The sequence below is a fragment of the Azolla caroliniana genome, unplaced genomic scaffold (assembly GCF_043228905.1).
Source record: "Azolla caroliniana isolate FFs.n. ecotype wild unplaced genomic scaffold, voAzoCaro1.0.p SCAF_17, whole genome shotgun sequence".
Lineage (NCBI taxonomy): Eukaryota > Viridiplantae > Streptophyta > Polypodiopsida > Salviniales > Salviniaceae > Azolla > Azolla caroliniana.
In genome coordinates this window covers 18,286,432-18,311,236 of record NW_028230452.1, presented here as the reverse complement: position 1 = coordinate 18,311,236, position 24,805 = coordinate 18,286,432, and the positions used below count along the sequence as shown (strand labels likewise).

The following is a 24,805-nucleotide window of genomic DNA, read 5'->3' as shown; positions in this document are numbered from 1 at the left end:
GATTGCCCCATTGATTTACAACCTGGAAAAGAGCCACCATGGGGACCGATCTACAACTTGTCACCAACCTAGCTAGAAGTCCTTCGAGCCTATATAGATGAGAATTTGGCAAATGGTTTCATTCGACATTCGAAATCTCCAGCTGGCGCACCCATTTTCTTCGTCAAGAAAAAGGATGGATCACTACATCTCATCGCAGATTACCGTGGCTTGAATAAGGTCACCATCATGAATATGTATGCACTTCCCCTTATTTCAAGTCTTTTAGAACAAATCAATGGTGCAAGGTTCTTCACAAAGATCGACTTACGAGGAGCATATAACCTCGTACGGATCCGACAAGGAGATGAATGGAAGACCGTGTTTCACACTGGATATGGGCACTTCGGGGGCACTTCGAGTATACGTTCATGCCATTCGGTCTCATTAATGCGTCAAGGAGATTTGTTGAAGATCCCCCAACAACCGTTGATTTTCTTGTTCCAAAGCAAGGAACTTCTCTTTCAAGCATTGTAACTCTGAGAAAACGAATTGATATTCTTGAGTGCTAATAGTGGCCATAGGATGAGAGGAAAGAGGAATAAGAGATTAGTATGAAGGGGGGGAGACGTAAGAAGATAAAAGTAAGAGGAGAGGACCAAAATCGGTTCAAATTGTCAGGAATAGTACTGAGACAAAGAGGAAATTAGTACTAAGAGGAAAAGAGGGTGTAGAACACTCGAGAGAAGGAGAGACAAAGACAGAGAAAATGATGATGGCAGTGATATATTATGTGAAAAGAATATAGAATAATGGGTAGGAGGCTTAAGACTAGCGTTGAACTGATTTGGTTAGAAATAATACCTTGTGCCTCCTTTTATTGTGTTCTCAAGAGTACTCCTAAAGTTTCTAGAATGTTCTAGAGAAATCTGGAATATACATCAATTTTATATAATAAAACTTAAATGAAAATAATATCCTTTGTATTATAATATATAGTATAATGGTCAAGAGCTTGACCCATGTAACATAAGGTCATGGGAGGTCATGGGTTTAAATCCTGCTTGCCATATCATGACAATATCCACATTTTGTAAGGCTTCAGGTGCACTGGTCAATTGAAACAAGTCCTTTGCATTTTGGGTGGGGGATGTAGAGCCCCTCTGTGGAATCCACTTCTCACATAATGAGGTGCCCTTATTTGGGTAATCTATTATATTGATAAGGAGATCATTTTGTGATTATATTAGCCACATCTTCCTTTTACGTAGGATCACACTTTGTATTGCGACAATCAAGGTCATGCACAAGCCACTAGTGTAATTCTACTCTACTCAAGTTAGGCAAGGTGTGAAATAGGTCACATGCTCCCTTTCAAAACATTTGCCAATAATGGCGGCAACCTTCTAATCTCTTTTCAAGAGGAAAGCTCATGTCACTCTTTTTAGGTAGGGTTGCACCTTTATATTGCAACAACCAAATGTTAACATGACATGCATGGTAATGCCTTAGGTTGGGTTCATATGAAGAAAATGAACATTATCATCTATCCACACGGTTAGGTAGGAACAATCATGTCCTAGCATTACGCCACATAGGATTAAATGATAGCCTCCATGTTGATGGACGTGACCAATCACTATTTCTACATTTCTTTGTGAACATTCAGTATATTTTCAACATAATTTATGTCTTCACAACTAGAAGTTGTACATACATATTTGAAACAAAGTAAGAAAATGCATGTGAAGTCATCAATTTGTTTTCTTCACTTATATTTTTGAGACTATGATTTGTATGCCATGTATGCAAAACTCAATGAATGATCATGCCTCTAAAGTTTAAACACCATAGGCATACATATTTTGAGCATACGACGGTGACAAATACACGCTTATGTGCTTCTTTAAGTGCATTAGAATAGTGCAGTGCATCTTCGTACCTATATATGTTTGTGACTATTGAAAAAACTACATGATTTTGTTTAGCTCGCACCCCCAAGTACAAATATTACTTTCCATTCTAAAAAAACATGGTATATGAAACATTTGTGAAAATGGTCATCGTAATTCTAACACTCATTGATGAAAATGCAACTACTACATTGTATATAGTCAATTTGAATTGAAATTCATAACTTTAATGGTGAACATTTATAATTACAAAGTTAATGAATGTTTTAACATCAATGTACGTTTTTCAATGGTACCAACTCATTAAGAGGTACATATTGTAACATTTTAAAGTTGATGTGTTTTCTTGTACTCTACATTTCTTGTAAGAACCTAGAATTTTGTTTTGTCTATCACATTCTAAGAAGTATTAGCTCATACCTTTCGCATAAATCATTCTTTTAGAAACGAGCATAACAAGTGCTAATTACAGTCATTAACATTATGGTCAAAGCCACACATTTCTAAAGGCCAATCCATCATTACATTTAGAAACAAATGGCAACGCATTACATCGTGTTTTGAATCCAATGGCTTGTATGACATTCATTGGATGAATATTGTCTCACTAAAGTCGTAAAATGATATCCTACTCCTTGGGGTTAATGACAAAAAATTCACTTGACACATATCAACACTGACTAATGGCTATATTGAACAACAAACACTTGACACTATATTGAACAACATTCACTTTACTTTTGGAGAAAAGCCAAAGAATTTATGGATATACGCATTGTCGGCATTGGGCAATGAAAAACGATATCACACATGCTCCATAAAAAAAAACTATATAATGTCAATTGTGTACATTGTGTACGCAATGCATGGTGACTTTCTAACTAATCTACACTTCATAATCATACTTTTGAATTGGCAAGGTTTTAACACGAGCATGCCTCTGATTTGTTTTATATTATTATTGCTTCCTTGGATATAACATTCAAGACTGATGTTTGATGATGGTTGGAATCGAAAAACATAAGAATTTGTAAAAGTGGACACAACCATATACTTGATCCATGCCTCTATACCATGTCAAATAAAGTATAGTGGAACATATGGCGACTGAGTATTCACCGTTGTAGGTTAAAAATGAACATATTACAAACCAAAGCTCATTGTAGTAGCCAATAGTGGACATCTCATTGGATGGTACTCGAGAGGACGATTCGAAATATCACAAAATGTACTAACGAGAATATACTTATATTATGAATCATTGGTATAATTCATTAATTAATTACTCATTGTCTTACAATGACTTGTTTGCTTTTCATTAGGGAAAAAGAAAGAAAACAAGATACTATGTAGTATACTATCATATATTGGCTTATCAAGATAAGCTTGATTTTTTAAAGAGAATCTTATGAAAGGGTTTGCAAAAGAGACTCTTATCATATGTTTACACATTGTGATCTAGTAGGGCGATGTTCATTAGGTTGACTATGTTTCTTACCATTGTTTGAGCATACTTGAGTGTGGTTTTCAACAACATTGGGGTGAATTTATTGAATGCTCCTTTATTATGTCTAACAATAAGAGTTGGAAAAGTTTAGTGAAGAACAATGTATAAATAACTCATTAAATTTGGGGGTTTCTAGGAAGCAATACTTGAAAAAAGTCATGTCTATCCAAGTCAGGAAGCTTCTCCTTCAAAGTGTATATGCATGGAAAAAGATTTACATGAACAATATGAATGAGCTAAGGGTGTATTCATTTATGCAAGCACATGGCACACAAGATTTTGGATCCAGGATGTGAGTTTTTTCCTCATGAAAATGGGCTTTGATGCTTAAAAATTGTGCTTGTTTTTCTTTCCATGACCTTGTGCACGAAACATCCAAAACCTATGCATGACCCATCCGTTATACAACTATGGCCCATGCATCATCATGTATCCATGATCCAACTTGAGCTTAGTAGTATATTGTAAATTATTAGATAAAAAGAAAGCTTTTGTGTTCATCAACCAAACTCCACTCTTTTTATATTTCATGCAATTATTATGAAAGCAACCTTGGGCAAGGGGAGACAATGATTTGTCCTTTTCTCATAAGGCATGTTATTAATTTGACTTTGTGAATTCTTAAAATATTCAAGCAAAATGTATTTCAGATCTCATAAGAAAGAAGTTATAATTAATTAAGACAAAAGATAAATGTTGTTTTTCTTTTAAATAAGAAAATGGTATGATAATGATGCGAGTTTAAGAGATTTTGGTCCATGAACTTTTGCATGTAATGGTTGTCATTGTTCCTCATCTCATGAGATCTTGTTGGGGCTCTTTCTAGAGGGGAATTGGCAAAAACAAGAAATCGATCGAGTTTGATTGTGGTTTCATTTATTTGATCCAAGTGGGAACCTCCTAATAACTTGTTACATGAGAACCATACTATATCCCCTCCCTTTTCACACGTAGGTGTGGAGTTCTCATTGGGACATCAACCACACACATAGTGTCTTCTCTCTATCTCTCTAATCCCCATGACAACATGTTAAGTATGGTCACATTTACCATGACCACAACTGGTGTCCTTGACCCTTAGGGATCATGTCTAATGACAATGTGGCATGCCCTTCAACCTCTATGTTCTCCTCCAATACTATAGTGGGTCGTGCCCCACCTTCAACCTCTATCTTTTTCTCTCACATGCAACATGCCTTTGGCCTCTATGTTCTCCTCCTATGCTATAAATGGGTCGTACCCCATTCAAAGATGCCTTCAACCTCAATGTTCTCTCATATTGGAGAGAGTCAAGTCACACTTTGGCATGTTTTTGGTGTCTCTTTTTCCATCTTCCTTGGGTCTAGAGACCATTACCATTTTTCAATTTGCATGCCTTTGCTTCAATTGTAGGACCCTTCATTGGCATGTGAACAATCCTCAATCTACATCTACCACTTTTCGTGAGTGCATGCAACACTGACTCCTATGTGTCCCTTTACCTTAAACTTCCTTACATTCACACCTCACTAGATAGATGTGGCTTCCTTCTCCTTAGGGCTCCTTTCACCATTGGCTCTAAAGCTTACGTGCAACAATCATTGTGAGTTGTATACTTTGTTTTTTGTTACAAGAAAACATTAACAACTATATTAAAGGCCTTTTGGTGGCTATGAAAAATCAACTTAAGGTTATTCACAACCATCAAATCAATTGTAGCTATTTGGATGAAAAATATCTCAAATAAACAATACATTTCGTTCACAACAACTAATGGCAACATTAGAATCCCAATCTAATACATAAGTTCTTCAAATTTTATTGACCATAATAAATTATAATCGATTATGAGTATTTTTGCACGACACAATGGGACATCTATGTTTGACAACTCGTTATTATCATCACATTCAACTTAAATTCATAGAGTTGTTTTTCTTAATGGAAACTAGAAATTTCCCATGTTCATCTTTTATGAATGATACTTAAAGTTAATGCTCTCATTTCAATCATTTATTAATTTGTTCATTAGTTATCCTCATGCCCCATGCTTTTATCATTTGTTGCATCTTTCTCCCTTGGTCTCTTTTACATACCCTTGCAAATATGTAAGTGTTGGATGTGTTTTTTCATCGTTAATTAAAACTAAGAGTCAAATAAAACAATCAACCATAAACTATGGAGTGCATGGCGTTAAGGCGATAGGATATTCAAATGTCCTTGAGAGGCTAGAAACATTGAACTTGGAGAGTTTTGCAAGGTTTGTGCATGCAATGATTAACTGTGGGAAGCAATATTACTGTCTTGTTCCCTTGAATCTTCACATAGTACAATGAGATGCTCCTCATCCTTCATCACGACATCCTGGGAATGTGCCTACATGTCCTTTACTTTAGCCAAAGACTTTGTGGATTCTTAGGACACTCTAATAAGATGCATCCTACCTCTATTTCAAGGAATATAAAATGGGGATATGAGCCCACAACTCAATGATGCGAATATTGTAATAACTTGCCACTATGATAAGCCCATTATAAGCTAGAAAAACTAAGTTGCCTACAATTCACAAAAGTAAAGAATGTCACGAGTCTAAGCTCGAGGTCACGTAGTGAAAATGGTGGAACAAATGGATTCCGAGCAGTAAGCACGTACAGGATACAAGCGCAATCATTTCGGGCCAAGACACAAAGCATGCAAGGGTGTGTGTACTAACTAGGTAGTGGGCAACAGAGAGTTGGAGCACTCCCAATTACAACCCTAGTTGCTTGATGAGGTGGGAAGCAAAAGAAAGGGTGGAGTCAAAGCAAAGTGAAGCCCATAGAGAGGGAGAGGCATTTGGTAATGATGGCGAGCACTTTCAACGACCAACACACACACAATTTTATGCACATGTTCATCAAACCAATCACGTGACTCACTCACCCCCCCCCCCCCCCATCGTCTCTAGGAGAGGCAATCGGTAATGATGGGTAGCACTTTCAACTATCAACAGACACACACAAACTTATTATACATGTGCTCATCAAACCAATGAAGTGATGGAGAAGCAATTGGTAATGATGGGTAGCACTTTCGACGACCAACAGACACACAAACACAAACACTCAAACATATACACGTGTTCATCAAGCCAATCATGTTAGTCACCCACCCACCCACCCATCATCTCCTCATCTGACTCGGACAAGAGAAAGACCAAAGACCAAACCCAACCCGCGTTAAAGTAAAAGTACAACCAATGGTACAACCCGACCCCCTTCTAAGTTCTCCTCTCTATTTCTCCTTGCATGGCCCCCTGCTTTCTCTATTCTATTTTCTATTTGTACATTTGTACATATATGAGTATGAGTCATGACTATTGTTATTCAACTTATTAATTATTTTTTGTTTTGTTTTCTTCTTCTCAGATCTAGATCTCTCTTTTCCTCATATTTATAAATATGTCCCCTTCTCCTCCTTCTTCATCACCCCTCTCTCTCTCTCTCTCTCTCCACTGCTTCAGTTCCTGCTCGCCTCGCCTCCTGCTCCTTCCAGACAGACCGACAGAAAAGACCTAATTTCTTCACCGACAGGTAGGTTCCTCCTCTCCATCTCTCCATCTCCATGATTTGTTTCCTGTCCCTTTGTCTGTCGCAAATGCTCATCGCTGCCATCATCTGTTTCTTTCCTGCTCGGAGAATACATTGCATGCATGATCAATGTCTACGTTTGATCTCATCGCGCGCTCCTATCTCTCTTCATGCCTGCCTCGATTTCGTTCTCTCTTCTGATGCAACGTTGACAAGGATTGAAGCTCGATCGCCGCGAGCAATCCAGCATTGCTTTGTCGCATTTCCATTTTATTTGTTCGAATTGATGCATTGCTTATAAATGCTTCAATCTCATCTTCTTTTTTTCTGTTCGGCATTGATGCATGTCTTAGCATTCTTCTCCCCCGGTGTGTATTTGGAAATTTGTTCTCGTCTGATCTGTTTTTTCTCTCACTACACTTCTTTCAATTCACAGAGCTCTTACATTTTGTTGCTGTATTTCTCATCTCTTCTATTTCTTTCCGTTAAGAAATATATTGTTCGTGAACAGTTTTTCTGATCTCTAGCTCCAAAATGTACCCAGACCTTGAACTGCATGGCGTCTGATGACCTATCATTTGCTCAATTTAAACGATGCTTGAAGATAGATTTCGTTTGAAAACGGATCTCACTCATTTGTTCTGCTTTTGTGATTCATTGGCTCAACCACATTTAACAATGTCATATATATTATTGCTTGTTTTGGATGGCTTCCTTGAACGTCAGTGATACTTAAGTCTCCAAAGTGTCAAGTTCCATGCATTCTCATTCAAATTTTAGAAACATTTGATTCTGGCTAAACTATCTACCTCTAGAGTTATGACAGTGTGTTTTTTAAATAGATCACATCGTACACACTGAATTAGCTCTACATTGCCAATGATTACTGCACTCATTTGATAACAAGAGCTTGATTTTACATTAGAATGTCACCTCATTTGGCAAGCACTATCATTGAGTGCAGCTGTTATTGAACTCATTGTTATCACTATATGGTTCAGGTTTTTTGCAAATATGACTTCCCACGTGGTTGGTTACCCTCGCATGGGGCCAAAGAGAGAACTCAAATTTGCATTGGAATCCTTTTGGGACAAGAAGTCATCAGCAGCTGATCTAGAGAAAGTCGCGAAGGACTTGAGGTGTTCTATATGGAATCAAATGTCAAGTGCTGGCATATCTTTCATCCCAAGCAATACATTCTCGTATTATGATCATATGCTTGACACCACTGCTCTAGTTGGTGCTGTTCCTCCTCGCTATGAATGGGCTGGTGGCGAGATTGACTTCGACACTTTCTTTGCAATGGCGCGTGGTAATGCGAAGCAACCTGCAATGGAAATGACCAAGTGGTTCGACACCAATTAGTAAGTAACAGATATTATCTTGATCTGTGGAATCAGTTGATTTTTTAGTAAGTAAAAGCGTCAGATTCATTATTGTTTGAGAAATTAGGAGCTAAAAGTTTCATTCTTGTCTGTAGACAATTGTAGATATCATTAACCTGATGTTTGTTTTTTGAATTGGATGCAGCCATTACATTGTGCCCGAACTTGGTCCAGACACCAAGTTCGTTTTATCATCCCACAAAGCTGTTAATGAGTATAAAGAGGCAAAGGAGGTAGGAGTTCCACGTTTCTTCAATAGTTATGTGCCCTGTATTTTCATGCAATATATATACTATATGTAGGCAAATTGATATACCTGGTACATTTGCAGCTTGGAGTGAATACTGTTCCAGTACTTGTTGGCCCATTTACCTATTTGCGGTTGGCAAAACCAGGCAAGGGAGTAGCTACAACATTTGATTGTCTCTCTCTTATTGAGTCGATTCTTCCCGTTTACCAGTGAGTATCCGATGTCAATTATATCACTCTCACAAGATTTCCATGTATTTGAAATATTTTCAGTGCCAAAGTTGAGACATTGTCTAATCTCACTCCTTGTTTGGGGATCAGGGAAGTGATATCAAAACTGGAAGCTGAGGGAGCAACATGGATCCAGATTGATGAACCCGCTCTTGTGCTTGATCTCGAGCCATACCACTTGGAAGTTTTCAAGAAGACTTACAATACCCTGGGAGGACTTGTTGGCGGTGTCAAAATCCTTTTGGAGACCTATTTTGCTGATATTACCGTTGAATCTTATAAGTAAATCACATTTATTGCCGTTCTGCTCTCTAGTTCATGACACTAATTTAGGATCCAAAAAAATATGTTCATCATTGTTCATGTGCAGCTTGTGAGCTTGCATCCTTGCATTTCTTTTGCTGACACTCTATGTGCCGATGTTGTAGGGCATTGATTGGTCTCAAGTGTGTAGATGCAATTGGAGTTGACCTTGTTAGGGGTGAGAAGACGCTGAGTTTGATCGATGAAATTGGGCTTCCAGATGGAAAGCAATTGTTTGCTGGGGTTGTTGATGGACGGAACATTTGGGCGAATGATCTTGTGAAGTCAGTGGCATTGTTGGAGGGACTAGCAGCGAAACTCGGAAAAGGTGTTTTTTTTTTGCATTCTTTTGATGCTTAATATCTGGTTTGTGTGTTGGAATTTCAAGTTAGTTATTCTAAGTTCTTATCCCCATTAATTTTGCACAGAACGGGTGGTGGTCTCAACATCATGCTCTCTTCTCCACACAGCTGTGGATCTTAAGAACGAGACCAAGTTTGATGAAGAATTGAAGTCTTGGCTTGCATTTGCAACCCAGAAGGTAGTAGAAGTTGTAGCTATTGCCAATGCCTTCAATGGGAACAAAGATAAGGTAAACCTTGTCTTTTCTTGTAGATGATTGTTTTGTGTCCTAGTGACCTCCACTGCAGAGGTCACATCAATCTTCAGGACATGCTAATTTCATGTATTTGAACAGGAATATTTTGAGGCGAATGTTGCTGCACATGCATCCAGGCGAACTTCTCCTCGTGTACATAACCAAGCAGTGCAAGAACTTGTAAAGTTTCATTACCTTGGAACAGTTGCTCATATTTAATGAACCAAAATCTCATACTCACATTATTGTATTATTATTTTTGCTAGGCAAATGTAATCACACTCTCTGAGCACAGGCGTGCTAGTTCTGTGTCTGTTCGGCTTGAGGAACAACAAAAACACTTGAATCTTCCAATCCTTCCAACCACTACCATTGGTTCCTTCCCTCAGACACCAGAGCTGCGCAGAGTTAGAAGGGAGTTTAAGGCCAAGAAGTATGCACGTATATATCATTTGTGTGCTGATATTGAAGTATTCAAAATAATGAAATTAAGTTATGGATGTTCATGTGCGAAGGTTTTGTTTTGTTGATCCAGGATTTCAGAGGAGGCCTACATTGAGGCTATAAAGAATGAAATTTCCAATGTTACCAAACTGCAGGAAGAGTTGGATATAGATGTTCTTGTACATGGAGAACCTGAGGTCAGTCATCCACATACTGTCTTAAATTTGCTAGTTAGTGGTGAAATGTTATCCAATCTCAATTTAATGCGCATTGTTTTGCAGCGTAATGATATGGTAGAGTATTTTGGGGAGCAACTCAAGGGTTTTGTCTTTACTGAGAATGGCTGGGTGCAATCATATGGTTCTCGTTGTGTGAAGCCCCCTGTTATCTTTGGTGATGTAAGCCGACCAAGTGCTATGACGGTGTATTGGTCTAAATATGCCCAGAGTCTGACTGCTCGGCCAATGAAAGGAATGCTTACTGGTCCAGTTACCATTTTGAATTGGTCCTTTGTCAGAAATGATCAACCAAGGTTGAATTCTTTGGCTGAGATTGCTTCTTCTTGTTCTTTCTGTTGAAACCTAATTTTTTGTTTATGTTTAGGTCAAAGACTTGCTACCAAATTGCTTTGGCCATTAAAGAAGAAGTAGAAGATTTGGAGGCTGGAGGAATCAATGTAATGCTTTTGCTTGTGTGCCTTTTACCACTCTTACCTTCTTGACAAACATGCAATGTTCAACAATGGCAGTGAACTTTAGTATATCCATAGATATAGTGAACAGTTCGACTTGTGTGTCTGCAGGTTATTCAGATCGATGAGGCAGCACTCAGAGAGGGATTACCCCTCAGGAAGGCTGCGCAAGCTGATTACTTGAATTGGGCTGTCCATTCATTCAGAATAACAAACTGTGGTGTGAAAGACACAACACAGGTTGGAATCAGTGCTAGTATTATCTTTAAGATTCCTGAATTGTTGCTCTTTTTTCTCTTGAAGTTGATGACCTTTAGTGTTTACTGTAGATCCACACCCATATGTGCTATTCCCATTTCAATGATATCATCCATTCCATCATTGATATGGATGCTGATGTTATTACCATAGAGAATTCACGATCTGATGAAAAATTACTGAGAGTGTTCCGTGAAGGTGTGAAGTATGCTGCTGGCATTGGTCCCGGCGTTTATGATATCCATTCTCCTCGTATTCCTGATACTGAAGAGATAGCTGATCGTCTTCGCAAGGTATGGGGGATTGAAATTTGCAGCTTATGGTTCTTTACTTCCACAAGTTATAGTTGTATTGTGCTAATCACGGAACTATTCAGCTTTTTGTATCTTAAGATTAGTCTTCAAGTCAAAGAGGTGCATTTGTGTGGCTTGTAAAGTGCTAGCTAGTTGACATCTCGGGGATCTCTTGGCCTTCTGTTGGAATGTCAAATATTATGCCTAATGTTTTCTGGAGAATGTGAAGAGTCTAGTTTTCAAGGTTCAGATGTGGTATACTAGTGGTTTTCCGGAGGATGATATGAGAATCTTTCCCTGTAGACTTGATTTCAACATTTTTGTAGAGGAATGCTAATGTTTTGTTTTCGTGGCAGATGCTGGATGTCTTGGAATCCAAGGTGCTTTGGGTCAATCCTGATTGTGGCTTGAAGACACGCAAGTACTCGGAAGTGAAGCCGGGGTTGATTCACATGGTAGAAGCAGCTAAGAAAATCAGAGCTGAACTAGCATGTGCAAAGTGAATAAATACAACCTTGGTATCAAGTGAATCACCTGGTAGTGTGTCCTACCTAAAATAGTGTATTATCAAAGGGGGGGTTAGATTCTTGTTAAATCTCCAATCAATAACATTTTGATCCATAGTTTCTCCTAAGTATGGCCAAGAGGAAATATGATGGCAACCCATTCAGTTCCTTGTCTTATTATTGCTTTCAAATTTTTCTGGTATACCAATGTTAGGTCCTTGAAGGTGAAATGTGGGCATGCTTCATATTATTTTCAAACATTTTATATAATATTCAGGTTGAGGTTGGCAAGGTTTAGCCTCTGAGAGTGCTTATAAATTTGCACATGACCGAGCATGAAGCTCAGCGTTCCCTCAATTGCTTTAACATATAATTGAAGCACCATTTATGCTAAATATTTTATTTGTTTCATAAATTATTGGTATGCGAGAACATGAACCTCAATGTTTTTCTTGAATGATTGAAAATAGCTCAAGCTCTAGTTATGCTCAAATTGTTTTTTTATTTGCTATCCACAATAGTGTGCAATGAGCCCAACTAGGCCTTGCTAACTGATGCAAACCTTTGGTTACTCTTGTTAGCCCCATTCAAATCTTTTATTCATTTAATAACTATTGTTATCCACAATAAGGTGCGATGAGCCTAGCTAGGCCTTACTATTGACCCAAATCTTTCTTTTATATGAATCTAGCTACCCAAAAGGTTGAACCAAACATTCAAACTGTACCCACCCTCTCTTTTCTAACTCTAGGGATGCATGGGCTTTGTTTAGACGTTTTTTCTCTTGAAGCCTTGTTGATTCCCCTTTTGTAGAAATCCCAAAGGTTCAATGACATTCCCAAATTCAAGAACACAATTTAAAAAGCAAGTTAAGCATGAGAGCCTGAATGATTAGCATTAAAAGGAGAACACAATGTTAAGTAGTACATGATCGTGAACTATGAAAAACGAGATAAAAATCATGTGATTAAAATGCTTACAGATTGAAGGCAATAGGGGAAGGCTTTGAAAACATCATTAGCCAAGACAAGCGCAAGCTAGGACAAATTAAGTGTAAGGCATAAGGAGATGAAGCATATCACTTAGAGAAGATGTTGCAAGGCTGATGCTCTAAAGTTAATGAAAAATCCTCCATGTTTCTTTAATCATGATGGATGTTATAACATGCTATATCATGTTAATTAAGTTTATATAGTGCGTACAATCTTTAAGGTTGTAAGTTGCTAAAGTTTTTGCTTTATTCACTGTTTAGCACTTCATTTCTATTATTGTTCCCCTTCGATGAAACTTAAAGGGGAAACCTCTCACAAGCCATCACATTTATTTCCATTTCCAATCTTCCATCTTGTTTCTCCTAGACAAGTCATACAATAGGAGATTGACTATCAATAGATACAATAAGTGAATTGCATATGGAATGAAATTGATGATGGAAGTTCATAATGCACAAGATTTTATGAACATACACCTATCCAAACATATGAATTAGATAGCCATAAAAAATATGGCAAAGAGAGGACTAAGATTGCCACATGTAGGATACTTGAGTTCCATATTGAAAATATACTTAAACAAGATGAACCCAACTTGAGGATATGTGGTAATGATTCATGAATTATATCTGCTTCTTCAAACACGAAAACCTCGTTCACCCATGCATGCTAAAGCCCATTCACTTGTCTACCATTGCTTCACTCTCGTTGTGAAATACAAGTTAGCTCACATTCTCTTTGATGTTTTTTCTTGAACAAGTATGCATTAACTGCACATGTTTTTCCTTGAACAAGTATGCAAATCTAAATATCACACACTACTACGATAACGTTCAGTTTGCTTCGTGACATTTTCAACCATGAACTATCCATATCTACACATCTTTCTTATTCATGTGGTGCACCATTGAATGTAATGTTCATTACCAAATTTCTTGAGCATAAAAGTCTATTCCAACTCCACGACATTATGATGAATTGTTATCAATTTGATCTCCTTGACAATTGAAGCTATTTATCTATTTATTGCTCTTATTTCAGATATATCCTAATGTTATCCTAATGTTAAACCATGTTTTCGTTAACCTTCACACTTGGGTTCATCAATCACTTACAAACTTTTAGATCGCCTTGCAAAGTGGCAAGACTAAACTACAATTTTTTCCAGTGTCGCCTAAGTTCTCCTCCCCTTTAAAAAAAAGTAGTGTATATGTTCAAACAACATGACATAAAAAAAAAACCTTCATCTCCCAACTACAATAATGAGGATCTTATGGCAAGGTAAACCTTTCTAAGGTGTTGCAAGAGTGGATAATCTAATGGAAACTCCCTCAAAGACAAGGTGCTTGCAAAGCTCAATCGTGGGAACTACCAAATCAGTTGTCCTTTTAGCCTCCATACATGTCTTCGTCCTCCTCCACAGTGACTATCAAACAAGATCCCCATCTCTCATACACCAAATGTTACAAGAGGTCCCAACACATAAGGTAGTCAATCAATACCTCATACAATGCGTAAAGCTTTGGCCCCTCAAGTAACAAACTAGCTACCAAGGAAGGGTGGCCAAGATCTTACCGATTAACAATGCCAAAGTCAACACCTCTCTCTCTCTCTCTCTCTCTCTCTCTCTCTCTCTCTCTCTCTCTCTCTCTCTCTCTCTCTCTCTCTCTCTCTCTTGTGTGTGTGTGTGTGTGTGTGTGTGTGGTCTTGGGCATGTGTTTGTGCCTTCCAACATAAGAGAGACGTGTCCAATTCAAGGCTTTGTGGTTTGTGGTGGGGTGTATGGGTGTATGCAGTAGTACATATATGTCTATATGTATTCCTAGCCTCATAATTTTGAGTATAACTATATCCTGATAAAAGAGGCATATAAAAAAAACAGAGTTCTGTACATAACACACACACACACACACATACATACACACAGATAAGGTTTCATTCATGCATAGATAAGGTAAGGTTCTTCTACATATACAAATCATCTTAGGTAAGTTTGATCCTTCTTCTTCTTCTTCTTCTTGCTGCTTTGCTGCATTAAGAAGATGGTGTCAGCAGTGGCTCAGATTGGATCCAAAACCCCTGTTCTTCACTCACAAACCTCCCCTGTTTCTAAAGGAACCCAAGAGGTTCTCAGACCTTGCTACTTCCATTTTGCTGGATTGAAGAAGAGCCCTTTCCCCTTCACGTCTTCTTCTCAATCTGCCCAACTCTTCAAATGGCCTTCTCAAACAAGCCCTGGAGTTGGAAGAAGGATCTCTGTGGTGGCCATGGTAGCTGATGGTATGTGCAAAACACACGCCTCTCTCTGTCTCTCTACTCTCTTTACATGTATGTGATTGGAATGTTGCAAAATACATCCCTAGGGCCCCCGATACCACCACAAGCAGCATGAGTGACAGTGTTATACTTGCAATAACATACATATATGTTCCAGTCTTAATAAATGTCTCTGTTTAGAACTGTTATTTTGTGTTGCCATGTCATTAGAACCGCCTTTGAATATGAGCTGTTCTTTTGATCAATTACATTTGTATAATATTCAGTTCGAGGTATCCATGTGGTATCAATGAGCATAAGGTTTACGGTTTAGAGCTAAATTTCATTGCAACTGCTCTTTTGTTCGAATTCAAGTTTAGGCTATTAGGCTATTAGGTATTTTTTTGTTGTCCCTTTGATGGTTAGGATTATGTAATTGTCCTTCTGCTGTAAATATCCATGAGAAGAATATGGAGTTAGAATTCTTTGTTGTTCTAATATTAATTTATGGATTATTTCTTGTGAAGATGAAGAATAGCTTTTTGTAAGTGTACATTGTTTCATAAGGCTTAGATCGCTTTGGATAACTGTTATTGCTATGAGAATAGGGTTTCAAGTTGATGGGACACTTTTCTTCATTTGTTGTGGTATCGATGGGCATAAGGTTTAGGAATTATTTTGTCATGGTACCCGTGAACTAACTTTTTATAATTTCCACCAATTCTGTTGTAGTATTAATGAATTATATCAACAAGAACAGCATAAGATGGATGATTGGCTATATTGCTATTAATTTTGTATATTGTTGCAGATGAAAAGAGGGAGGTTCCTTTGAAGGATTATCGGAATATTGGTATTATGGCTCATATTGATGCCGGAAAAACAACCACTACTGAAAGAATTCTATTTTACACGGGGAAGAACTATAAGATCGGGGAAGTGCACGAGGGCACAGCCACCATGGACTGGATGGAGCAAGAACAAGAGAGAGGAATCACTATCACCTCTGCAGCCACGACTGCAAAGTGGAAGGAACACCGAATCAATATCATTGATACACCTGGTCATGTGGACTTCACTTTGGAAGTAGAAAGAGCATTGAGGGTCTTAGATGGTGCAATTTGCCTTTTTGACAGTGTTGCTGGAGTGGAACCTCAATCTGAAACTGTATGGAGACAGGCTGACAAGTATGGTGTTCCTAGAATTTGCTTTGTGAACAAGATGGACAGATTAGGTGCCAACTTCTTCCGAACACGAGATATGATCATTAGTAACTTAGGTGCTAAACCACTGGTTTTGCAAATCCCCATTGGGTCAGAGGAAACATTCCAGGGAATAGTGGATTTGGTCATCATGAAAGCTATTGTATGGACCGGTGAAGAACTCGGTGCAAAATTTGAGTATGTAGACATTCCTGAAGATCTTCAAGGCTTGGCAGAAGAATATCGAGCTCAAATGGTGGAGCTTATTGTTGAGCAAGATGATGCTGCAATGGAACAGTATTTAGAGGGGGTTGAACCTGATGAGGAGACTATCAAAAAACTCATTAGAAAAGGAACAATTTCACTTTCATTTGTTCCAGTTCTATGTGGTTCTGCTTTTAAGAACAAAGGTGTGCAACCGCTCCTAGATGCTGTGGTAGCTTATCTTCCTTCACCTTTAGATGTGCCCACCATGAAAGGCTCCGCTCAAGAAGACCCTGAAATCATTATAGAAAGAAAGCCTAGTGATGATGAGCCATTCTCTGGATTGGCCTTTAAGATTATGACTGATCCCTTTGTCGGTTCCCTCACATTTGTTCGTGTCTACTCTGGAAAGCTCTCAGCTGGTACTTATGTATTGAATTCTAACAAAAACAAGAAGGAGAGGATAGGGCGCCTGCTAGAGATGCATGCCAACAGTCGAGAAGATGTGAAGTTTGCTAGAACTGGGGATATTGTAGCATTGGCTGGGCTAAAAGACACAATAACTGGGGAAACTCTCTGTGACCAAGATAAACCGGTTGTGCTTGAAAGAATGGATTTTCCAGATCCTGTTATCAAGGTTGCCATTGAGCCAAAAACCAAGGCTGATATCGACAAGATGGCAAATGGTCTCATTAAATTAGCTCAGGAAGATCCTTCCTTCCACTTCTCAAGAGATGAGGAGAGCAATCAAACTGTCATTGAGGGAATGGGAGAGCTCCATTTGGAGATTATTGTTGACAGGTTGAAGAGGGAATTTAAGGTATTTGGTTCTCTATACATTCACACTTAGCATTTTCCTATGCATATTAGTTGTTTACTCTTGCATACTCTGGGTAATTTGATACTATCAATGCATTTCCATAGCATGCCCAGGTGTTTGGACACATAGTAACCTTCATTTTTTTTGTTATCAAGGTTGAAGCTAATGTTGGTGCACCTCAAGTCAACTATAGAGAGAGCATCTCTAGAGATGTGGAGGTCAAGTATGTTCACAAGAAACAATCAGGTGGACAAGGGCAGTTTGCAGAGGTGGTAATCAAATTTGAGCCTCTCGAACCAGGTTCTGGCTATGAATTCAAGAGTGAAATCAAGGGTGGAACAGTTCCCAAAGAGTATGTGCCCGGGGTGGTGAAAGGACTAGAAGAGTGCATGAATAATGGTGTATTGGCTGGATTTCCCGTGGTGGATGTTAGAGCCACCTTACTAGATGGATCTTACCATGAGGTAGATTCAAGTGTTCTTGCTTTCCAGCTTGCTGCCAGAGGTGCATTCAGAGAGGGAATAAGTAAAGCTGCTCCTAAGCTTTTGGAGCCTCTCATGAAGGTTGAGGTTGTGACACCTGAAGATCATCTGGGTGATGTCATAGGTGATCTCAACTCACGACGTGGACAAATCAATAGCTTTGGTGATAAACCCGGTGGTTTGAAGGTGCGTTATTAATGTGTGAAAATTTTGGGTTGTGGGTGATTTTTTTTTCTTTTTTTTCTCTAAAATATAGCCATTCATTAGAATAAAGAAATATACATTAAGCAATTTTAGCATCTGAATCGCCAATAAAACTATCCCACTGTCCTTTTAAAGTATGGATCATGTCCAGCCAAATGTGACGCACCATTTTAACGGGTGTGACCTTAACTTGATGAAAAATGGAGCATCAAGCCTTCCAAATGTAGCATATGGGTTGTCAGTGATATTGAAGGAATGCTATGATCTTTTTTCTGAGCACTGGGGGCAACCAAGGGTGGTGGATAATGAACTCTTAATGGGGCCAACGAAGGGAGGTGGTAGGGGTTGTACATATGACTTGCCTGAACCCATGCTTAAAATTGAAAGCCATTATAGGCCTCCATTGAAACCCAACATTTTCATAAGGTTGCAGAAACAATGCATAAAAACATAGTCATTAATATCGTAAAGAAAGTTTTAGTGCAGTTAGAAAATATTGAAGGTCCACACTTCAATCTGAAACTTCATGTGAATCTAATCTTACTCTTGTAACAATTTCTTTTCTTAATTCTTAATCAATTGATATGTTGATAAACATAAGATCTCATTTTAAATCGTATCACCACTGGTTGTTTCCAGGTCGTTGATTCCCTGGTTCCTCTATCGGAGATGTTTCAATATGTAAGCACGTTGCGAGGAATGACCAAAGGCAGAGCTTCTTACACAATGCAACTTGCCAAGTTTGATACTGTGCCTCAACATATTCAGAACCAAATTTCAGCAAAGGCACAAACAGCTGCAGCTACCTAGCTAGATGGAATTTCTCTCGAGCTTGTGTAAATTATGGATTGAAGGCCAAAGTGGCACAATTCTTTCTTAGGCACATACCTTGAACCTTATTAGAAACATACATGGTTTCCCCGATTCCGTTTTCTTATATTGAACTGTAGTTCAATGTAATATGATAAAGAGTTTTGTTTCTTGCCAAAAGCTGATGATGCACATAAAAATTTTAAGCATTTGTTTTTTGCCTAATGCTTTTATTTCTATTGATTATTCCAATAGTGTTGTGATAATTATGGACTTATCAATGAACAGAATCGTTGGATGAGTCTGCTTGTGTATGTGTGAGACTTGGGGTTTGTTAGGTTATCTACCCTAAGTTGAACTATTTTGTTCAGTTGTATTGTGATTAATGCTTATTGAATATATACATTGCCTCCCCCCATCACTAGTATACATATTAGATGGTGTAGCTTACAAACACAGTGCCTTCATGTTATGCCATTGTATTGTGATTAATGGCTTACTGAATAAACCACCTCCTCGCCAATAGTATACACATATGGAAGAGTAGTTTTCAAACAGTCACTGCACATTATGCCATACATGCTACGTCTTTATTTCATTTGTTATGGTATTTTTAATAATAGTGAGGATTAAAGGTGGCAGATTTATTGTTACCCAAGGATAAGGCAAAGAAACAGTAAGACCAGATGTAAGTAACAAAGTAAAAACATATTAGTAATGTAAATTTCTAGGCATGTTTTCATATTGAAAATTATAACACTAGTAAATGGAGTCATTTGATAAAATTCCAGTAAATAGCCAGAGCCATTGTATGATATTCATACAAAGGTGTATGGAAGTCCATAAACATTTATATGAGATTTTTAAGCAATTGGGATTTAAAAGAATAACCCAATCATAAATATAAGAAGACGTATCCTCCCAACATATATTGGCCAGGATTATAAAAACATACTTAGGAGCTCTTCACACTAGCTAGCAGTCTATGTAGATACACCTCATATGTTAGAAACATACGGTCAGTGAAATACAATCATGTGCACTGGTTTAATGTTTTTGACCACATAACAGAATAAATATTCATCACAACTAGTGCTAAGAAAGGCGATTCATAATTGTCTTTACAGCAGCCACTCTAGGCGGCTACCATAATCTCGAAGATACATAGCCAATGCAGCATAAATCCACTTTATAATATACAAATAGAGTCTTAAGTAGGTACCAGGGACAATTCCCGGCCATCAGACAGGTATTCAATCAGATGAAATGCTACTATACATATGATGAAAAGAGAAAAGGATAGCTCTATACAGATCTTTGCTTTCCTCAAGAGCATTATAAGGTAACCAAGGATGGTCCTTGGAGTAGATTTGATGATGGACTTCTGTTCTGGAGCACGAAGTATAATCACACAATTTACAGAAACAACAGACCCAACCTCAGTAGTATTGATAGTACTATCATCAGCCTTAGTAGAAGGGTTTGTTTGAGTCAAAAGAGGAGATTTCAAGTCACTATTTCCCAGGATCAATGAATCATGTGAACTAACACTGTCATTGCCTTTTGCATACCTTCTCCCAAGGGACTGATTTGATGCTTGAGAAATAGGGGAGTTAACCTGAACATAATCATCCTCATCCGAATACCTGGAATATTGACTTCCTGGATTTGAATCCTGATCCGACGTTTGGGACTTCCCATAGTATCCGGCATACCTAATCCCTGCATGCAAATCCGGAGAAAATTCGAACATGTGTGAGGCAGTATCTGGTTCTTGTGGGGTTATATCCGATGCTTGTGTAACTGTTTCTATTGTTGAATACTCATAACCACTTGACAATGGGCTTTCATGCCGATGCTCACACGAGGGATCCAGATCAGAACAAACTGAACCTTGTTCCTCCCATTCAGAAGTAGATGCATGGTCATCTCTTTGTATCTGCTCAGTTGGAGTCGAAAGCATATCCTCAGAAAGTAGCTCATTAATCTGCAAAAGGCATGAAGGTAGTATCACATGGGAATTCCATGCATCATAATCCACTGGATTTTGCTCTTAGTGTGTGTAAACGGCACCATACTAGTATCACCGGACATGAACAAAAACAAACTGATGAACCATAATCCACTGGGAATTTGATCCTATTTTGGAAAGTATGATACTAGTACCACATGAAATGAGCACAAAATTATTGTTCATTAGATAATTTCTTGTATCATTAATCATCGTGCTGAGTACATAATAAGGTTTTCTGGTCCCTATCAAGGATTTCCCTTCTTGAGTTCCTCACGTCATAACAGGGACGACATTCTAATCCCATGCCACAAAATATGTTCCATGTGACTATGGACATTACAATTCATTGTCAGATCAATCACAATAGGCTCCTAATGTGTGGTGTTTGTATGCTTAATTTTTCACTGGTCATTATGCTTATTAAACACGTAAGCAATCAAAAGAGCCTGCATGAAAACACTAACAGCTCCATTTTTCAAAAACATATGATTGCTAGCAATGAAGTAAGCCAATGTGCAAGAGGGTGCGTGTCTATAAATATATGACATGTACATGAACGTATGTTCATTAATGTAGGTCACATGCATACAAATATGTGTTACTGTTGCACAGGACATGCACATGTATGTACAAATACTACATACGTAATGTGTTCATGTATATTAGTATATGATATGTGTATGCATATTTCTGTGTGAAATGAGAAAGTATATGTGCCCACTACATATATCAATGATTTGTCAGTATATGACATGTGCACAAATGTGTGGTTTGCATGACATGATACATCTGAATACATACCTGCGGAGATCCGTGTTCAGAGCTGATGCCGCTTTCACAGTTGTCACTAACTGGAGAATACAACTTCTCATTCTCATTAAGCACTTTTGCCTCTTTGAAAACATTGAAGTTGTGACCGTCCTTTGCTTCATCGCTTTGTAGCATGCATCGATCTATGGTAGAGAGACAAAATTGATCATCGTCATCAGGGCAGACCTCCGTCGTACAAATAGAATTCTTTCCGAATGAGCTGTCTGGAACCCTTCCATTTTGGCAATTGCCCGATAGTAACAAACCAGACATACGAGCATTACGATTTAACACGGGCTTAGAATACTTATGGAGCTTCTTTCGTCGGCAGAAGCGATTTCGTCCAGCATTAAGCCGCAGAGGCTCCTCGTTTTCTTTTTCCTTCAATTGATTATCTTCCACAATGTGATTGCAATCTTCTTTGAGTGGCGAAGAAATGTAAAGTGCTGAAGATTTGAGATTGGACTCATGTTGTGGAGTGTAATGAAGGACTGTATCAGAAGTCCGAGAGTCATTGCGTTCATGACAGTGAATGGTACCAGAAACCGGCAGGATAGTGCGCAGATTATGAAAATTTGAGCCAGAATACAGAGAAATGTTGTGTTTCCGAGAAGGTTGGAGGGGCTTCGTTGGAGAATAATGGGACGAAGAGGGATGATTTCCAGCCATTTTATGTCCTTCTAAAGCTCCCATGATAGGGCTAAGATCAAGATCAAGCAGATCAGAATCCACGACTTTAAGTATACTCTCCAGAAGCTTTGCAGAAGCAGCTCTCTTCTCCCAGGAAGAAGATGATGGAGATGAAGAACTCTGCAGAATCTCCATAGCTATCCTGAGTAAGCGAGCTCCATAGCCTTGGATAACAATACTGCTACTGAGCTCTGCGAGGGATGTCATCAGACACAAGAGAGAAACAGAGAGGTAGTTCACATTCTCTTGATCTAGCTCTAGATGAAGCTCGAGAGCCATGGTTCCTCTCGCGCAGAGCAGCTCTTGAAGGTCAAGAGGGGCACATCTCCATGGATCTGATTCGACCAAAGCTGTGAGGCACGAAGCAGAGCCAGCGGAAAGGAACAGGTTTTGGCAAGACAGAGAGGAGAGGAGGGGTCTACACAGAGATCTGAGGGCTTCTTCGTTGGAGGTGGGATTCCGGGCGGGATCAATGGTGTGTGAGGCAAGAGAGGAGACAACCTCTGAGCAGGCTTGGTGCAGGCGCGGGGAGACGGAGAGGGAAGACAACACAGAAGCCATGACACGAGGGAGGTGAGGAATCATGGCGTGTTTGTGGAGCTTTGCAAGCCTGCTGTAGACGTGAAGGGCGAGGTTGTCGGAGTTCCCGACTCTTGTATTACAACAAGAGTCGCCATAGCTGGCCATGGAGTCGAGGGACTGCTCTTCTTCGAGCGCTTCGGCGAGGGGGGTAGAAACAGAGGAGGGCACCATAGCCGCGAGCTCTGAAGAAGAAGAAGAAAACAGAGAGAGAGAGAGAGACTGTACAGAGAAACAGAGATGGAGGCGATGAAGAGACTGAATTTGAAAGAGAGAGAGAAGGCGCGTGTATGTGTATGTGTATGTGTATGTATGTATGTATGTATGTATGTATGTATGTATGTATGTATGTACGTGTATGTGTATGTGTATGTGTATGTGTATGTGTATGTGTATGTGTATGTGTATGTGTATGTGTATGTGTATGTGTATGTGTATGTGTATGTGTATGTGTATGTGTATGTGTATGTGTATGTGTATGTGTATGTGTATGTGTATGTGTATGTGTATGTGTATGTGTATGTGTATGCGTATGCGTATGCGTATGTGAATGTGTATGTGTATGTGTATGTGTATGTGTATGTGTATGCGTATGTGTATGGGTATGTGTATGGGTATGTGTATGTGTATGTGTATGTGTATGTGTATGTGTATGTGTATGTGTATGTGTATGTGTATGTGTATGTGTATGTGATAAAGAGATCCTCTTCCTCTACCCTCTACCCTCTGCTTGCAAGAAGTGATGGGCCCCGATGTGCATTGTCTCTGTTGTCATCTTCCCACCTCTCACGGCGGCTAATACATGTGTCGGTCAGGGGTGCCATTGGATTGCCAGGTACCATTGGGGTAGTTTCGCTCTGATGCCATTTGATCTCGACTCTCGTCATTGGCGGCTCAAGTGTGTTATTGTTTTCTCGGCTCTACCTCGTATCTGGGCTCTCTAGCGTGTGCTCTTTCATTGCCTCTGCCCCTTGCCGAACCTAGGATTATCCACAAAACTTGTCTTTATTGTGTGCACAAGACAATGTTTTGTCTAGAGTTTGGCACATTGGCGTGCTGATAAACTTATCTTTGGTGCGCACAAATAGACGATGTCCCCCCACCCCACCCCAATAATCTGGTCTAGCACACTACTGTCCAAGAGAGGATAATTCTCTTTGCTACTCAAAGAATATAAACTTGCTTCTAGAGTTTAGTTCATTAATGTCCAAACTGGGAAAGTTCTCTTTATTGCACACATGAGACTAACTTCTTGTCTTCTTTTACATGACTTGAATGCCTCTTATTGACAATATCTTCTTATTAGAAAGCTCACATGAAACCAACTTTCGTCTTAGTTGCATGACTTCAATGTATCTTGTTTACAATATCATCTTATTAGATATCTGAGTGTTTGGACAATGTACGGTGGGCCCTCAAAGGAGCCCTTTTCTCTAAACTGCCTCCCTCCCCACTCCCGTTTCTTCTCCTTGCTACTCGGACAACATGCTCTTTCATCTTCATTGTGTAGATTCAATGCCTTATGTTGACGAGTTCTCCTTATTAGAGACCCTCTAGCGGGGAGTATGAACGATGCAACATGGTCCTTGAGGCACCCTTGTCTCAAGGCCCCTATTTATAGCTTGTCATTGTCGACAAATTCATGGTTGTGTATTCTGCCTTTGGGCCCTTCGTCTTGCCAAGTATTGGGCCTCGAGAAGCCCTTGTCTCAACCCCTTGTTTATAGGTTATTGTTGACAAATTCATGGCATGATACTCTCTCCTCTTTCGGCTCTTTGTCTCCCTAAGTATTGGGGAAATTTCCTTTAATAAATCTAATGCTATTATGAAGACGTTG

General features: G+C 39.0%; 3 protein-coding genes across 3 annotated transcripts; 2 read left to right on the top strand and 1 right to left on the bottom strand.

Moving 5' to 3' along the window:
* Window positions 1–7,921: 7,921 nt before the first annotated feature.
* Window positions 7,922–12,202, top strand: LOC147853386 (5-methyltetrahydropteroyltriglutamate--homocysteine methyltransferase 2-like). The gene is made up of 14 exons (XM_087332956.1): window positions 7,922–8,311; window positions 8,478–8,565; window positions 8,664–8,791; window positions 8,903–9,094; window positions 9,241–9,443; window positions 9,544–9,707; window positions 9,813–9,893; window positions 9,980–10,146; window positions 10,249–10,354; window positions 10,439–10,689; window positions 10,761–10,833; window positions 10,960–11,088; window positions 11,178–11,399; window positions 11,756–12,202. The coding sequence occupies exons 1-14, from the start codon at window positions 7,962–7,964 to the stop codon at window positions 11,900–11,902; spliced, it is 2,301 nt and encodes a 766-aa protein (XP_087189082.1). The 5' UTR covers window positions 7,922–7,961; the 3' UTR covers window positions 11,903–12,202.
* A 2,641-nt stretch (window positions 12,203–14,843) lies between these two features.
* On the top strand, window positions 14,844–19,084 carry SCO1 (Translation elongation factor EFG/EF2 protein). Its single transcript, XM_087332785.1, has 4 exons — window positions 14,844–15,177; window positions 15,965–17,379; window positions 17,535–18,047; window positions 18,705–19,084. Exons 1-4 carry the CDS (start codon window positions 14,940–14,942, stop codon window positions 18,873–18,875), a joined length of 2,337 nt encoding a protein of 778 aa, XP_087188911.1. The 5' UTR covers window positions 14,844–14,939; the 3' UTR covers window positions 18,876–19,084.
* Window positions 19,085–19,968: 884 nt separating this feature from the next.
* Window positions 19,969–23,200, bottom strand: LOC147853384 (uncharacterized). The gene is made up of 2 exons (XM_087333579.1): window positions 21,691–23,200; window positions 19,969–20,862 (listed from the first exon to the last, which is right to left on the bottom strand). The coding sequence occupies exons 1-2, from the start codon at window positions 23,140–23,142 to the stop codon at window positions 20,086–20,088; spliced, it is 2,229 nt and encodes a 742-aa protein (XP_087189705.1). The 5' UTR covers window positions 23,143–23,200; the 3' UTR covers window positions 19,969–20,085.
* Window positions 23,201–24,805: the final 1,605 nt, after the last annotated feature.

Excerpts from the sequence above, each read along its gene's own strand:
- LOC147853384 (XM_087333579.1), bottom strand. The coding sequence starts at position 23,142 with ATGGTGCCCTCCTCTGTTTCTACCCCCCTCGCCGAAGCGCTCGAAGAA. Across the intron at positions 20,863-21,690 it reads CTGAACACGGATCTCCGCAG|ATTAATGAGCTACTTTCTGA; the intron begins GTATGTATTCAG and ends TGCCTTTTGCAG.
- LOC147853386 (XM_087332956.1), top strand. The coding sequence starts at position 7,962 with ATGACTTCCCACGTGGTTGGTTACCCTCGCATGGGGCCAAAGAGAGAA. Across the intron at positions 9,894-9,979 it reads ACCAAGCAGTGCAAGAACTT|GCAAATGTAATCACACTCTC; the intron begins GTAAAGTTTCAT and ends TATTTTTGCTAG. Across the intron at positions 10,690-10,760 it reads GTCAGAAATGATCAACCAAG|GTCAAAGACTTGCTACCAAA; the intron begins GTTGAATTCTTT and ends GTTTATGTTTAG.
- SCO1 (XM_087332785.1), top strand. The coding sequence starts at position 14,940 with ATGGTGTCAGCAGTGGCTCAGATTGGATCCAAAACCCCTGTTCTTCAC. Across the intron at positions 15,178-15,964 it reads GGTGGCCATGGTAGCTGATG|ATGAAAAGAGGGAGGTTCCT; the intron begins GTATGTGCAAAA and ends ATATTGTTGCAG. Across the intron at positions 18,048-18,704 it reads ATAAACCCGGTGGTTTGAAG|GTCGTTGATTCCCTGGTTCC; the intron begins GTGCGTTATTAA and ends GGTTGTTTCCAG.